This window comes from Danio rerio, chromosome 12 (genome assembly GCF_049306965.1).
Source record: "Danio rerio strain Tuebingen ecotype United States chromosome 12, GRCz12tu, whole genome shotgun sequence".
NCBI classification, from domain to species: Eukaryota; Metazoa; Chordata; class Actinopteri; order Cypriniformes; family Danionidae; genus Danio; species Danio rerio.
This window is the reverse complement of record NC_133187.1, coordinates 51,170,001-51,185,000: the sequence shown is the minus strand read 5'-3', so window position 1 is coordinate 51,185,000 and position 15,000 is coordinate 51,170,001. Positions and strand designations below refer to the sequence as shown.

Here is a 15,000-nt window from a genome sequence, read left to right as displayed (position 1 = left end):
AATATTTATTTTCTAAAATTATTTTTGAAAGATAATTTATAGAAAAATGTCTGAATATTTAAAATATGAAAAATAAAATCCTGTGCACTGTATTATTTGTATATAAACTATTCACAAATTATGCACTTAACTCCTAATATATCATTTATATACTTCTAATATACATGCTTTATACATAATAATATACATACATTAGCAATACACATGCTAATATACATGCATATATTTGACATTTTTACAATTTGTTTTAATATTATAAATTAATATATAATTACAAAACTATTTTCGAATATTTAATCATGTTTACAATTAATATTGAAATGTATGCACAATTAAAATATTCTTTGTAAATATATATTTAAGGTAAAAAAAAGAAATGTTTTACACATTTTATATGACACTAAACCATTCATGTGTACATTTAAATCTTTAAATAAACAATAAAAAAATAAATATTGGATTAATACAAACTAATTAAATATATTTTTTGAAATATGTTCAAATATATTTTACATTCAATGTTCCTAATAGAGGAGGAGGAGGTAAATGGTCATCTGTAACTCACATCTGCAGGATAGGGTCTCTTCATGGACTGTGTGGGTCGAGAGCTGATCCTGTGTGGCTGCATTACATACGGCTGACCCATAACCAAAGCTCCAGGGGTCCCTCGAGGTCCTGACGGCTCCACAAACTGAGTGCTGTAAGCCCGGCCTGACCCCATCTGGAAGGACGAGCACACCTGCAACACACACACACACACACACACACACACACACACACACACACACACACACACACACACACACACACACACACACACACACACATATGTTTGTTTTTGTGAATTCTGGAGACTTTCCAAAAGTTTCCATTGTTTTATATTGCACAACCTATATTTTCTATTATTATTCATTATTCATGATTAATCACATCTAAAATGTGTCAATTTTAATTCAGTATATGTTTTAATTTATTATGATTTTTTGACTGTACAGTATTTAAACTGCCATTAATTTTTGCACAATAACAGACTGAAAGTTTAGGAATAGTCTGCCTATGATCCGAATCCAAAACATCACGTCAACAAAAAATACAGACAAATACTAGATTATTATTATTATTATTTTATTATTATTATTATAAATAATGATAGTATTATTAATATTATATGTGCTGTCGTACCGCACCGTACTGGTTCATGTCCTTGTGTTGTGTCTCATGCAGCGCGGCAACCGTTGCCGTGGCCGTGGCTGTTGCAGTGGCAGCAGCGGCAGCAACAGCAGCAGCGGCAGCAGCAGCAGCTGGTTGGCTGAAGTCAGAAGGGGGTCGTGTCTGTGATAAGCCCATCCCACCTGCATAATTAGGACCGCCCCCATAACTGCAGAAGAGAGAGATTTCATTTCTTATATGCTGTACAAGGTTTTTATTTACTTATTTATTTTTAAAAAATCCATTTAAATATAGCAATACAGGCAGTTCATCACAGAGTAAAGTGTGACAGGTTTATCAGCAGCTGTTGTAGAAGACTGGGGAGTTTATTATGTAATATCAACTTCTTCTGCCACACTGACGCTCACTTTTTCACACAGATAACGTTAGTTGTGCATTAAATCTGTCACTATGATCAAAGAGCTTAGAATGACCGAGAGGCGACACTCAATAGAACGCTCCATTGCAACAGCAGCGCCCAGCAACAGACCCGGATTCAGGAGTGAAAGCGATCGGCCGTCCATTGGATCCTATTGCTGTCACGATGGCAATCGGCTGCTTTGTATTTTATTTATTTATTTAAAAAGTGCATTAAAGCTGAGATATAACCTGAAAGACGACAATACAACACGTACTGTCACAATCATCAGCACGTTTAATAGTTTACAGACTAATAATATGCTGCTGTCCTCTTGGAATCTTCATTGCAAAATGGCCACCTCGCCATCTAGTGGCTGTTTACCAAATCGCACTAGAGTGTCGCCTCTTGGAAATTCTATGCTCAATGATGATGCACAGGCGTCTGTAGCTCCGCCCCCATCTAAAAAAAAAGAGCCCAATCTCATTCGCATTTAAAGTGACAGTCACCAAAACACCACAATCAGGATCTAAGCCTGAAAGAGTCAGTTTCATTGAGCTGGACAACATTATCTGTGTGCTAATCTCAGCTCGAACTCAGACACACACACACTCTGGAGACAGCAGAGGTCCATTTACAGCTTGTAAAAAAGGGGATAATAGGTGTTCTGTAAAGCAGGAGACTCTGACCTGCTGAATCCTGCTCCTCCTGCAGTGTGTGTGGATCTCCCGTACTGCATATACGCTGCGTTTGGGCTCATTTTAGAGGAGAACTGCTGCTGTCCTGTGAACGGCCCCGGGTTCACACTCACATTCCCGCATGCCATGGGGTTCATGTGGCTGTTTGGGTTCTCCATGGGGTTTCCCAGCACCTAAACACACACAGACACACACACACACACACACACACACACATTGAATTGAATTGAATTGTTAATCAAAATTGTAAATTGAATCTGAGCCCAATGGGGGTGAAACGATCCATGATTCAGTTCACAATTCTGATTCACGATTCAATGAACTGTAGCTGCATGCAAGTTCATTCATTCATTCATTCATTTTCCTTCAGCTTAGTCCCTTTATTTATCAGGGGTCTAACTATTCCAGCATATGTTTTACGCAGCGGATGCCCTTCCAGCTGCAACCCATTACTGGGAAACACCCATACACACTCATTCACACACACTCATACACTACGGCCAGTGTAGTTGATCAGTTCCCCTATAGCGCATGTGTTTGGACTGTGGGGGAAACCGGAGTACCTGGAGGTAACCCACGCCAACACGGGGAGAACATTCAAACTCCACACAGAAACGCCAACTGACCCAGCCGAGACTCAAACCAGAGACCTTCTTGCTGTGAGGCCACCCTACTAACCACTGAGCCTCCGTGAAATTGAAAACTAGATTAAAAACGTATCGTATACCTGAATCGTCTTCTCACCTGACTCTGTGATGTATTGGTCACACCCCACACGGTGGTCACCACGGAAACAGAACCTGGTGGCTGATTGGTGTTTTGTTGCCAGGAGACCGAGTCGTATTGAAATGTATCGCTATGGAGATTAAAAGAGGATGTAAACAGTGAAGGTGTGGAACTACTCGGGTGTGTCTTTAATGATTTACATACCTACACACACTACACACTACTGTGAGCCATTAATCAGTATGAAAAGTCTAGGAAGTCTGAACATAATGAAAATACAGTTCAGATATGAACTAATTAATGATTAACATTTAATAAATCTTAATCAACAGTGAATAACAGAAGATCAACTCTTAATTAGTCATTATTCATGGGCTCAATTTGAGCATTAATTATTATATCTATGTATAATAATGTATATAATAGTGTGTATGTGTGGGTATATATGTGTATGTGTCTTTGTTTGTATATGTGTGTGTGTGTGTGTGTGTGTGTGTGTGTGTGTGTGTGTGTGTGTGTGTGTGTGTGCATCAGAGTGTAAGTGTGTACAGGTATATGTGTGTCTGTGTCTTTGTTTGTATATGTGTGTGTGTGTGTGTGTGTGTGTGTGTGTGTGTGTGTGTGTGTGTGTGTGTGCATCAGAGTGTAAGTGTGTACAGGTATATGTGTGTATGTGTCTTTGTTTGTATATGTATGTGTGTGTGTGTGTGTGTGTGTGTGTGTGTGTGTGTGTGTGTGTGTGTGTGTGTGCATCAGAGTGTAAGTGTGTACAGGTATATGTGTGTATGTGTCTTTGTTTGTATATGTGTGTGTGTGTGTGTGTGTGTGTGTGTGTGTGTGCATCAGAGTGTGAGTGTGTACAGGTATATGTGTGTATGTGTCTTTGTTTGTATATATGTGTGTGTGTGCGCATCAGAGTGTAAGTGTGTACAGGTATATGTGTGTCTGTGTCTTTGTTTGTATATATGTGTGTGTGTGTGTGCATCAGAGTGTAAGTGTGTACAGGTATATGTGTGTCTGTGTCTTTGTTTGTATATGTGTGTGTGTGTGTGTGTGTGTGTGTGTGTGCATCAGAGTGTGAGTGTGTACAGGTATATGTGTGTCTGTGTCTTTGTTTGTATATGTGTGTGTGTGTGTGTGCGTGTGTGTGTGCATCAGAGTGTAAGTGTGTACAGGTATATGTGTGTCTGTGTCTTTGTTTGTATATGTGTGTGTGTGTGTGTGTGTGTACAGGTATATGTGTGTCTGTGTCTTTGTTTGTATATGTGTGTGTGTGTGTGTGTGTGTGTGTGTGTGTGCATCCGAGTGTAAGTGTGTACAGGTATATGTGTGTATGTGTCTTTGTTTGTATATGTGTGTGTGTGTGTGTGTATGTGTGTGTACAGGTATATGTGTGTCTGTGTCTTTGTTTGTATATGTGTGTGTGTGTGTGTGTGTGTGTGTGTGTGTGTGTGTGCATCCGAGTGTAAGTGTGTACAGGTATATGTGTGTCTGTGTCTTTGTTTGTATATGTGTGTGTGTGTGTGTGTGTGCATCAGAGTGTGAGTGTGTACAGGTATATGTGTGTCTGTGTGAGTGCAGGGGGGGTGTATGAGAGAGAGAGAGAATGTGTATAGTGTGTTTGTATAGTATTTGTTGTGTGTGTGTAGTGATATGTTTGTGTGCATGCTTGTGTATTGTATGTGTGTGTGTATAGTATGTGCTGTGTGTGTTTGTGTGTATTATATGTGTGTGTGTGTGTTGTGAGTGGTGCTTGCATGTTTAAGTGTATGTGTATGTGTGAGACGTGCAAGTACGTGCATGTGTGTGTGTTTGTGTGTGTGTACCTGTTGTATGTGTGTTTCTGTGTATATTGTATGTTTATGTGTGTGTGTGTGTGTGTGTGTGTGTGTGTATTGTGTGTGGTGCGTTCATGTTTAAGTTTCCCTTCTGAAAAAAACATCTTAAACCAGCCTAGGCTGGTTGGCTGGTTTTAGCTGGTCGACCAGGCTGGTTTTAGAGGGGTTTTGGCCATTTCCAGCTTGGTCCAGGCTAAAACCAGCTAAATAACCAGCTAAAACCAGCTTGACCAACCTAGCCAGGCTGGGAGCCCAGCAAAAACCAGCTATATCCAGCTTAAACCAGGCTGGTCAAGCTGGTTTTAGCTGGATTTGGCTGGTCAGGCTGGAAATGGCTGGTAACCAGCCTGGAAGCGGCCAAAACCCCTCTAAAACCAGCCTGGTCGACCAGCTAAAACCAGCCAACCAGCCTAGGCTGGTTAAAGCTGGATTTTTCAGCAGGGATGTGTATGTGTGAGTGCATGTACGTGCTAGTGTGCATGTGTGTGTACAGGTATATGTGTGTTTGTGTGAGTGTGGGGTTTGTATAGTATTTGTTGTGTGTAGTTATATGTGTGTGTGTGTATGTTTGTGTATTGTATGTGTGTGTGTGTGTGTGTGTGTGTGTGTATAGTATGTGCTGTGTGTGCATTATATGTGTGTGTGTGTGTGTGTGTGTGTGTATAGTATGTGCTGTGTGTGCATTATATGTTTGTGTGTGTGTTGTTTGCATGTTTAAGAGTATGTGTATGTTTTAGTCATACCTGTCAACATTGGGATGTGAAAATAAGGGATACGCCCACGATTATAAGAGATTCCCCTGACCCCACCCCCCTCACCAGCCTGAAAAAATCCCAAATTACTAAATCTGTTAATCTGAAGCGGTTTCATTGTACATTAACAGGTTAACGGTCGGTGATATATTTTATCATTATTATTAACAAAAGAAAAAATAAATAGTATACATTAGAAGCAAATAAATTAGCATAATAAAATGAATTAGCATATAAAATAATAGCATATTCAAAATAATTTAAACTTATTAAAATTAATAGCTATAATAATGATATAGAGGGCGAAGCAGTGGCGCAGAAGGTAGTGCTGTCGCCTCACAGCAAGAAGGATGCTGGGTCGCTGGTTTGAGCCTCGGCTGGGTCAGTTGGTGTTTCTTTGTGGAGTTTGCATGTTCTCCCTGCGTTCGCGTGGGTTTCCTCCGGGTGCTCCGGTTTCCCCCAAAGTCCAAACACATGCGGTATAGGGGAATTGGGTAGGCTAAATTGTCCGTAATGTATGAGTGTGTGTTGATTGTGTATGGGTGTTTCCCAGAGATGGGTTGCGGCTGGAAGGGCATCCGATGCGTAAAAACTTGCTGGATAAGTTGGCGGTTCATTCCGCTGTGGCGACCCCGGATTAATAAAAGTATGTATGTATGAATAATAATATAGGATCAAGCTATCAAATCTCCTTAGCTGTTTGTGTACTGTATAACCTAACCATTCTGATTAAAGAGCAGCGAATGAATCTCTTATTTAGATTTCTTTCGCTTGATTAGATTAAATAACAGGTGTCACTTTAAAAATGCACACATCTAACGTTAAAACGAAAGCATTCGATTGCTTTCCTAACTGCTCATGCTCATTTAGGACAACATTAGTTAAAAACCCAACCCAAGCTCATTCTGGAAACGTAGCCCCGCGGACGTTTCTGGAAGCCGCGATTTACGTGGCCGGAGGTACGTAAGGCCGCGTTTAGTTTTTTTCGAGCGAACGCTGCGGGGCGGTGTGGCGCTGCTCCATCCCTCCTCTTCGCGCTCGCCGGCCGACGGCTCGCCTCCGAGTGGAGGGCTTTCCCGATGCAACCAGTTTGTCCGCTTAGCTCACAGCGTTGCGTCGGCGGAGCGGAGGCCCCGGAGGAGGAGGAGGAGCCGGCCACGGGGACGACGACCGGGATCAAGTCCGGGGAACAGCAGTCTTGGAAATCAGGTAAGACAAAAAACGGAATCTGAAAAATAAGGGCGAGAACGCGGCGGGATCCGAAAACGCGGTCGAAATTGAAGACGAGGGCTTTTGCTTTTTTTTTTTAATTTCTGGACGGCTTTTGCGAACCGTCGCTCGAGTTTAGGGAAGGAGGAGGAGGAGGAGGAGGAAGAGGAGGGCGGCCGAGTCGGCCGATCCGGCGGCTTTTTGCGCGAGAACGGCGCGGATCCGCGAAAACAAAAACTGCACGAATACGTACCTCCCGGGACGTAAATCGCGGTCTGCAGAAACGTCCGCGGGGCTACGTTTCCACAATGAGCCCGGGTTGTAAAAACCCCACCAAGATCGATATCTTTAAAATGTATTATTATTAATTATGTGTATATGTCTGTTTAAACACGCACCCAAAACCCAGACTCTTGTTCTGCTTCTAATCGCGTGAACAGAATGCGTTTGGGGAAACAGCATCTACTAATCAGTGTGGAGCGCGTCAGCTGACAGTCACGCACCGCTACATTACTGTTTTAAGAATTGCATATGAAGGCGAGACGGCACCTGTAATGAAAAGGAAGAGGAATCCCGACGTTCTTTTACATTTATAAGTGTTATATAAAAGTGTTTTCATGCCTGAACAAAGCGAAAGCACAGAACAGACTCACATTTAAGAGCAAGGGGCGGCCCCTGGTGGTTTGGAGGTATGGGATGAGTATAGGGAGGATCGACTCTTTAATGTTTATTTTTCACCCTTCAGAGAAAGATGATACGGGAGAGATACCTTTACTGGATGATAGTGGGATAGAACTGTAAAATACAGGAGAATCCTGGGAAAAACGTGAGGGTTGACAGGTATGCTGTGCAAGTACGGGCTTGTGTGCATGTGTGTGTACAGTTCGTGTATGTTTGTGTGTGGATGTGTGAGTGCATGTCTGTGTGTGAGTGCATGTACGTGCATATGTGTTAGTATGCTTGTGTTTGTGTGTGTGACACTGACCCGTGTGTCAGTGGTGTCTTCATGTTGTTAATGCTGTGTTTCACCGCTGATGGATCAGTTTGTCTGTTTTTCTGGTGTCGCAGCAGCAGAAGCCGACCTAGATCCTCACACCACGATGACAGCAGCGCTACACACACACACACACACACACGCACAACTGTGTTTAAACTCTTATTACAGTCATTTCTGCACAACAGGTGCCCTTTAATACACAATATCTGTCCCTGACTAAAAGTAAACACACATGGGTATACAAAACATCCTACATGCATGTTTACAAATGACTAATTTAACAGAAACACTACAGTGTTTACTCTGTATTACTATGGTATTTGTCTTGTGATTGTGTCTGACCTGCTGATTTCGGGGTGAATTTGTCTCTGTTTCCAGCACAAACAGCCAGCAGTCGATACCCCAGATCCATATCAAAGCCCTGCTGACCGGACACACGGCTGACCACCTGTGACACACACACACACACACACACACACACGCACACACGCACACACACACACACAGTCATTCAACATATTTACGTATTTATTTATATTATATTAACTAAATAAATAAGTAAATAAATTTAAAAGTAATAATATATAAACTATAAGACAAAATAGATGTTATATTCTAATATATTACACATATAAACACATGTACAAAGCTAAAATATTGCAAATATTAATAACTATAAAATATATCAATTATAACTTTAAATATATATTATATTATTATTATATGACATAACAATTACCATATATGTACATAGCTAAAATATTGCAATTAACAGGAATATAATATAATATAAAATAACATAATATAATATAATATACAATAATATAATTCAATATAATATAACATAAAATAATATAATATTCAATAATATAATATAAAATAATTAAAATATACAATAATATAATTTAATATAATATAATATAAAATAATATAATATTCAATAATATAATTTAATTTAATATAATATAATATAAAATAAAATAATATAATATAGAATAATATAATAATATAATATAATATTATAATATAATATATATAATATAAAGTAATAGAATATAATATATGAATTATAAAATATATTATATTAATTGCAATATTTTATTACAATATTAAATTATACAATTTTTTTTTATTACAATTACAATATATGCAAATACTTAAAATATTGCATTACATTATAAAATATACGATTGTATGTTAAAATAAAATACAAGGTAATTATAAGACACCACCGACTCTCTAACATACTAACAGCAGATTATGATTAATGAATTAAGGAGCTCACTGTTAGACATCCCATCAGGCTCTGCTCAAAGGGCCGCTGGAAGGCTCGCGGGTCTCCACACCAGTCCAGCAGCTCACACGCCGCGGTGTGGAAGTTTGATGGATTTTGCAGATGCTGATGATCAAAATAAAATAATAAAAAATCAATCAATCACACAGTTTGTCATGCTATGATTTTGCATGCACTCATCAACAATCTGCAGAGTTATATCTAATAAATAACAACTAATTTCCTTTTATCTTTACCATGATGGCAGCACGGTGGCTCAGTGGTTAGCTCAGAGTCTCGGCTGGCTCAGTGTGTGTTTCTGTGTGGAGTTTGCATGTTCTCCCCGTGTTGGCGTGGGTTTCCTCTGGGTGCTCTGGTTTCCCCCACAGTCCAAACACATGCGCTATAGGGGAACTGATCAACTACACTGGCCGTAGTGGATGAGTGTGTGTGAATGAGTTTGTATGGGTGTTTCCCAGTTCTGGTTTGCAGCTACATAGACATTTGCTGTGTGAAACATATGCTGGAATAGTTGGCGGTTCATTCCGCTGTGGCGACCCCTGATAAATAAGAGAGTAAGCTGAAGGAAAATGAATGAATAATAATGTTAACTGTGTATTTGCCTGTAGTAAAGCCTGTTCTCCTACAGGCGGCGCCAGAGCACACAGCAGCACAGACACTGTTCTCCATTCATCTTTTGTTTATTAAAACACTGTACATGCACAATAGGTGTCTCCTGTGTTATCTGTCTGTATTTATTCCTTTTCCTTCAGCTTAGTCTCTGATTTATAGGAGTTCGCCACAGCGGAATGAATCCCCAACTATTGCAGCAAAACCCACGCCAACACGGGGACAACATGCTAACTCCACAGAGAAACACCAACTGACCCAGCCGAGACTCGAACCAGCGACCTTCTTGCTGTGAGGCCACTGTGCTGACCCCTGAGCCTCTGTGTGACCCATCTCTCAGTATGCTGTAACTGAATGGATGTAATGAAACAGAATCTGTCAGAATAAGCTGTGAGTTATTGGTGTATAAGTGCTGAGTGTAGTGCATTTGTGACACTTAGAAGAAATTAAAGCACATTTAGCAGATACATAATGAAACCAAGGTCTTTTTCTGACCTGTTTAATGCAGAGGAGCCGGTCATTGGTTTGCTGGATGTGTCTGTCCATGGACGGCAGAGTGTTCATCCTACCGGCCGGCCATCCAACACTGCAGGAAACACACACACAGATTAAACTACACTACATTTTCTTTACACTGACAAACAGAGCTTTACTGCTCAGAGTTAATGAACACAAGCCCAATAAACACTCACACAATCTATTTAGGCCTGACAGGAGGACACCACCTAGCAACCAGCCAGAACTCCTTAGCAACCACAACAACAACCTACTGTAGCACAAGTTCTCTTTTATATTTGAATATTAAATCTGGAAAATGTTTAGCTATTTTAAATCATTTATTTAAATGACTTATTGAGTAAATGTCAATGCAATAGAGCAGAATAGTTAAAACAGACTGGAATCACTGTTTATGAAATTTTGGCATCAGAATTAAAATTGGGTGGAAAATACCAAAAATTTCATTAAAAAATATAAGTAAATACATAAACAAATAAATAAAAAATAATGATAAAATAAAATAGATCCACATTTTGCTTGGTTTCCGCAAGTTTTTAATATTGCAAAAAAGCTTAAAGCATAAAACTTTTCATTACACACAAATTAAAAAACTACATTTTACATGAATTTTAATGATGTTTGAATTTAATAGTATGTAACTACTATTCTATTGTTAAAAAATAAACACCTAAAGGTGAATTTATTAAAATAAACTATTACAGATTAATTACAAATCATTAAATAATGAAAACCTGACTAAACAAAAAAATATAAATATGAATATGTAATATTATTGTGAAAAAACATACGCTATTTTAAGTATAACTCTGTTCTGTCAAATGTAAACAGCACACACACACACACACACACACACACACAACCATTTGCAAAATTATACTAAACAATTTGCATATGGATATACCATCACATTGAATAATTTGCATATGCATAAACCATCATAATGAACAATTTGCATATTCATATACACCATCTTACTAAACAATTTGCATATGGATATACCATCACACTGAACAATTTGCATATGCATAAACCATCACAATGAACGATTTGCATATTCATATACACCATCTTACTAAACAATTTGTATATGCATAAACCATCACACTAAACAATTCGCATCTTTATACACACCATATCCCATCACACTGAACGATTCACACATTCATACACCATCTCACTGAATGATTGGCATATTCATATTCCACCACACTGAACAATTTGCATATTCATAAACCATCAGACTGAACATTTTGCATATTCATTTTTGCTCATTCTTAAAGGTGTATTTACTTAATGACACCATTACAGATTCATTTAAAATCATTAAATAATGAAAACCTGACTAAACAAAAATATAAATATGAATATGTAATATTATTGGGATAAAACATATGCTATTTTAAGTATAACTCTGTTCTGTCAAATGTAAACAGCACACACAGACACACACACACACACACACACACACACACACACACACACACACACACATACACCATCATAATGAACGATTGCATATTCATAAAACCATCTTACTGAACAATTTGCATTTTCATATTCCATCACACTGAACGATTCACAGATACAACATCTTATTGAATGATTTGCATATTCATAAAATGTCACACTGAACAATTCGCATTTTCATATTCTATCACACAGAATGATTTGCATATTCATAAACTATCACACTGAACAATACACATTCATATACACTATCTTACTGAACAATTTGCATAATTATATTCGCAAATTCTAAAAGGTGAATAAACAACTAAACAATAATATAATAAATATGAATATGTAATATTATTGTGATAAAACATACGCTATTTTAAGTATAACTCTGTTCTGTCAAATGTAAACAGCACACAGCTTCAGGAATGATTTCACTTCACACTTTTACTGAAGCAGATTCTCCTGTCATACTTTAATTTGCATCTATTTTTACAGCACACCAGTTTTTATGTGTTATTTACAGTAGATACGCCTGTGTGTGCTGTAAAATAATGAAATCAGGTCATGATATGATTCCACAATCACATTATATTATAGCAGCGCGACCCATTTACATCATCTGAGGCGGAGGGATAATTATAGTGTAAATGAAGAGTGAGGCATTACACACACTCACAACGACCACTATATTTATACACAGCATGATTTGCATATTTATATCACAATTCATATCATACAAAATTATGAAATTTTTTTAGAATCATACTGAAACATTTGCTAAATTATACTGAATTATTTGCATATGCATAAACCATCACACTGAACGATTTGCATATCCACACACCATTATACCATAATGATTTGCACATTCATGCAAAAGTATACTCAGTAATTTGCATATTCATAAAACATCACACTGAATGAATCGCACATAATAAACACCATCTTTCTGAACAAATTGCATATTCATAAACCATCACACTGAACAATTTGCATATTCATATACCATCACACTGAATTAATCGCACATTCATATACACCATCTTACCGAAAAAATTTGCATATTCATATGCACCATCTTACTAAACAATTTGCATGTTCATATACCATCATAGTAAATGATTTGGATATATATACACCAGCTTAATTTGCATATTCACACACCATCATAATGATCAATTTGCATATTCACAGGCCATAACACTTAACTATTTGCACATTCATACAAAATTGTACCAAATGATATTTATATTAGTAATTTGCATATTCATATACTGAATGATTTGCATATCCACATTCATCATACTGAATGACTCATTTATTTATGTAAAATGAAGCAGAATGATTTGCATATTCATTTAAACGATACTGAATGATACTATTACACATCATAACAAACAGTTAGCAGATTCACGAAAAATTTAACTGAATGATCCGCATATAATAAATTAAAATTAAATTAAAAAGTAATATGACAATGAAAAAAGAAAAATTAGAAAAGAAATGCCAAATTTGACTACTCATAATATGCATATTCTTTTATTCTAATTAAAATAATAAATATATTTTATATATAATAATAATAATAATAATAATAATAAATATATTCCATAATCTAATTTTCAATATTCAAACAATGTGTATATATACATATATATATTACTGTAAAATGATGCAGAATGATTTGCATACTCATATAAAATGAGTGATATTCATACACCATCAAACAGGATTATTTGCATATTCATACACCGGTATAGTGAGTGATTCTTATTACTGAGTGACTCAGGATCCTCAGACAGTCTGTCAAACACCACCAATAAACACAAACGTTTTCACACAGTGTTTGTGAGTAAAGTGTGTGAATCATGCCGGCAGTGTTGTGCTGTGCAGTTTTGTGCTGTGTTGTGTTGTGCTGTGCTGTGCTGTGTTGTGTTGTGTTGTGTTGTGTTGTGTGTGTGTGTGTGTGTGTGTGTGTGTGTGTGTGTGTGTGTGTGTGTGTGTGTGTGTGTGTGTGTGTGTGTGTGTGTGTGTGTGTGTTTCTGAAACACTGATTGAGTTCGGGGTGTCTAAAGCTGAATGAGCCAAACGTTTCCCTCAGATTCACATCAGCGTGCGGAAATGAGGCTTTTCCTGTAGAGTTTTACAGGCGCACACAGGAACTGCTGAGGGAGGAACACACACACACACACGTCTGAACCACAACCACAGAAATCCACTCACACAGCAGCAATAATGCCTGATTTCTGGAAGTCTGGCTTTAACAGAGAAAAGCAGGTTTCAGATTTCAGACTGCTCACGTGAGGTTTGATGCATGAAGATAGTGACATACGCTAATGCTCAGAGGTTTTACCACAGTAACATGTTTTAATGTTGTTTAACTTACATTCATTTACACCATCTTACTGAACTATTTGCATATTCAAATCCCATCCCACTACATGATTCTTATACACCATCACACTGAACAATTCACATATTCATATGCACCATCTCACTGAACAATTTGCATATGCATAAACCATCACACTGAACGATTCACACATTAATATACACCATATTAATGAAGAATTTGCATATTCACATCCCATCAAACTGAATGATTCTTTTACAGCATCACACTGAATAATTTGCATATTCATAAACCATCACAGTGAACAATTTGCATATTCATATACCCTCACAGTGAACAATTTGCATATTCATAAACCATCACTGTGAATAATTTGCATACTAATAAAGACCATCTTACTAAACAAACTGCATAAACCATCACACTGAACGATTTGCATATTCATATAGCCCATATCATCATCCTTATATGCATATGCATAAACCATCACACAGAACAATGCAGTCATAAACACCATCTTGCTGAACAATTCACATATTCATATGCACCATCTCACTGAACAATTTGCATATGCATAAACCATCACACTGAACGATTTGCATATTCATATACACATCATACTGGATAATTTGCATATTCATATACACAATCTCACTGAACAATTTGCATATTCATAAACCATCACAATGATAAATTTGCATATTTATACACACCATCTCACTGAACAATTTGCATATTCATAAACCATCAAAATGAACAATTTGCATATTTATACACATCACCTCACTGAACAATTTGCATATTCATAAACCATCTTACTGAACAATTTGCATATTTATTTACACCATTACACTAAACACTTTGCATATTCATATACACCATCTTACTGAACAATTTGCATATTTATAAACCATCACACGAAATGATGTGCACATTCATATACACCATCTCACTAAACAATTTGCATATTCATATACACC

At 37.4% G+C, this 15,000-nt stretch overlaps 1 protein-coding gene across 7 annotated transcripts in view; it reads right to left on the bottom strand.

Moving 5' to 3' along the window:
• Positions 1-15,000, bottom strand: part of LOC141376900 (zinc finger MIZ domain-containing protein 1-like) — a 29,405-nt gene that overhangs the window by 9,429 nt on the left and 4,976 nt on the right. The window contains exons 2-10 of one of the 7 annotated variants that reach the window (XM_073918999.1): positions 10,186-10,276; positions 9,949-10,040; positions 9,073-9,186; positions 8,130-8,235; positions 7,776-7,902; positions 3,010-3,121; positions 2,257-2,438; positions 1,183-1,378; positions 566-739 (exon numbers count right to left, since the gene is read on the bottom strand). In XM_073918999.1, the coding sequence (XP_073775100.1) occupies positions 566-739; positions 1,183-1,378; positions 2,257-2,438; positions 3,010-3,121; positions 7,776-7,902; positions 8,130-8,235; positions 9,073-9,186; positions 9,949-10,023 (1,086 nt within the window). In that variant the 5' untranslated portion in view covers positions 10,024-10,040; positions 10,186-10,276. The remainder of the gene's footprint in view (positions 1-565; positions 740-1,182; positions 1,379-2,256; positions 2,439-3,009; positions 3,122-7,775; positions 7,903-8,129; positions 8,236-9,072; positions 9,187-9,948; positions 10,041-10,185; positions 10,277-15,000) is intronic. The other 6 variants (XM_073919004.1, XM_073919000.1, XM_073919003.1 and 3 more) reach the window with 6 other exon arrangements.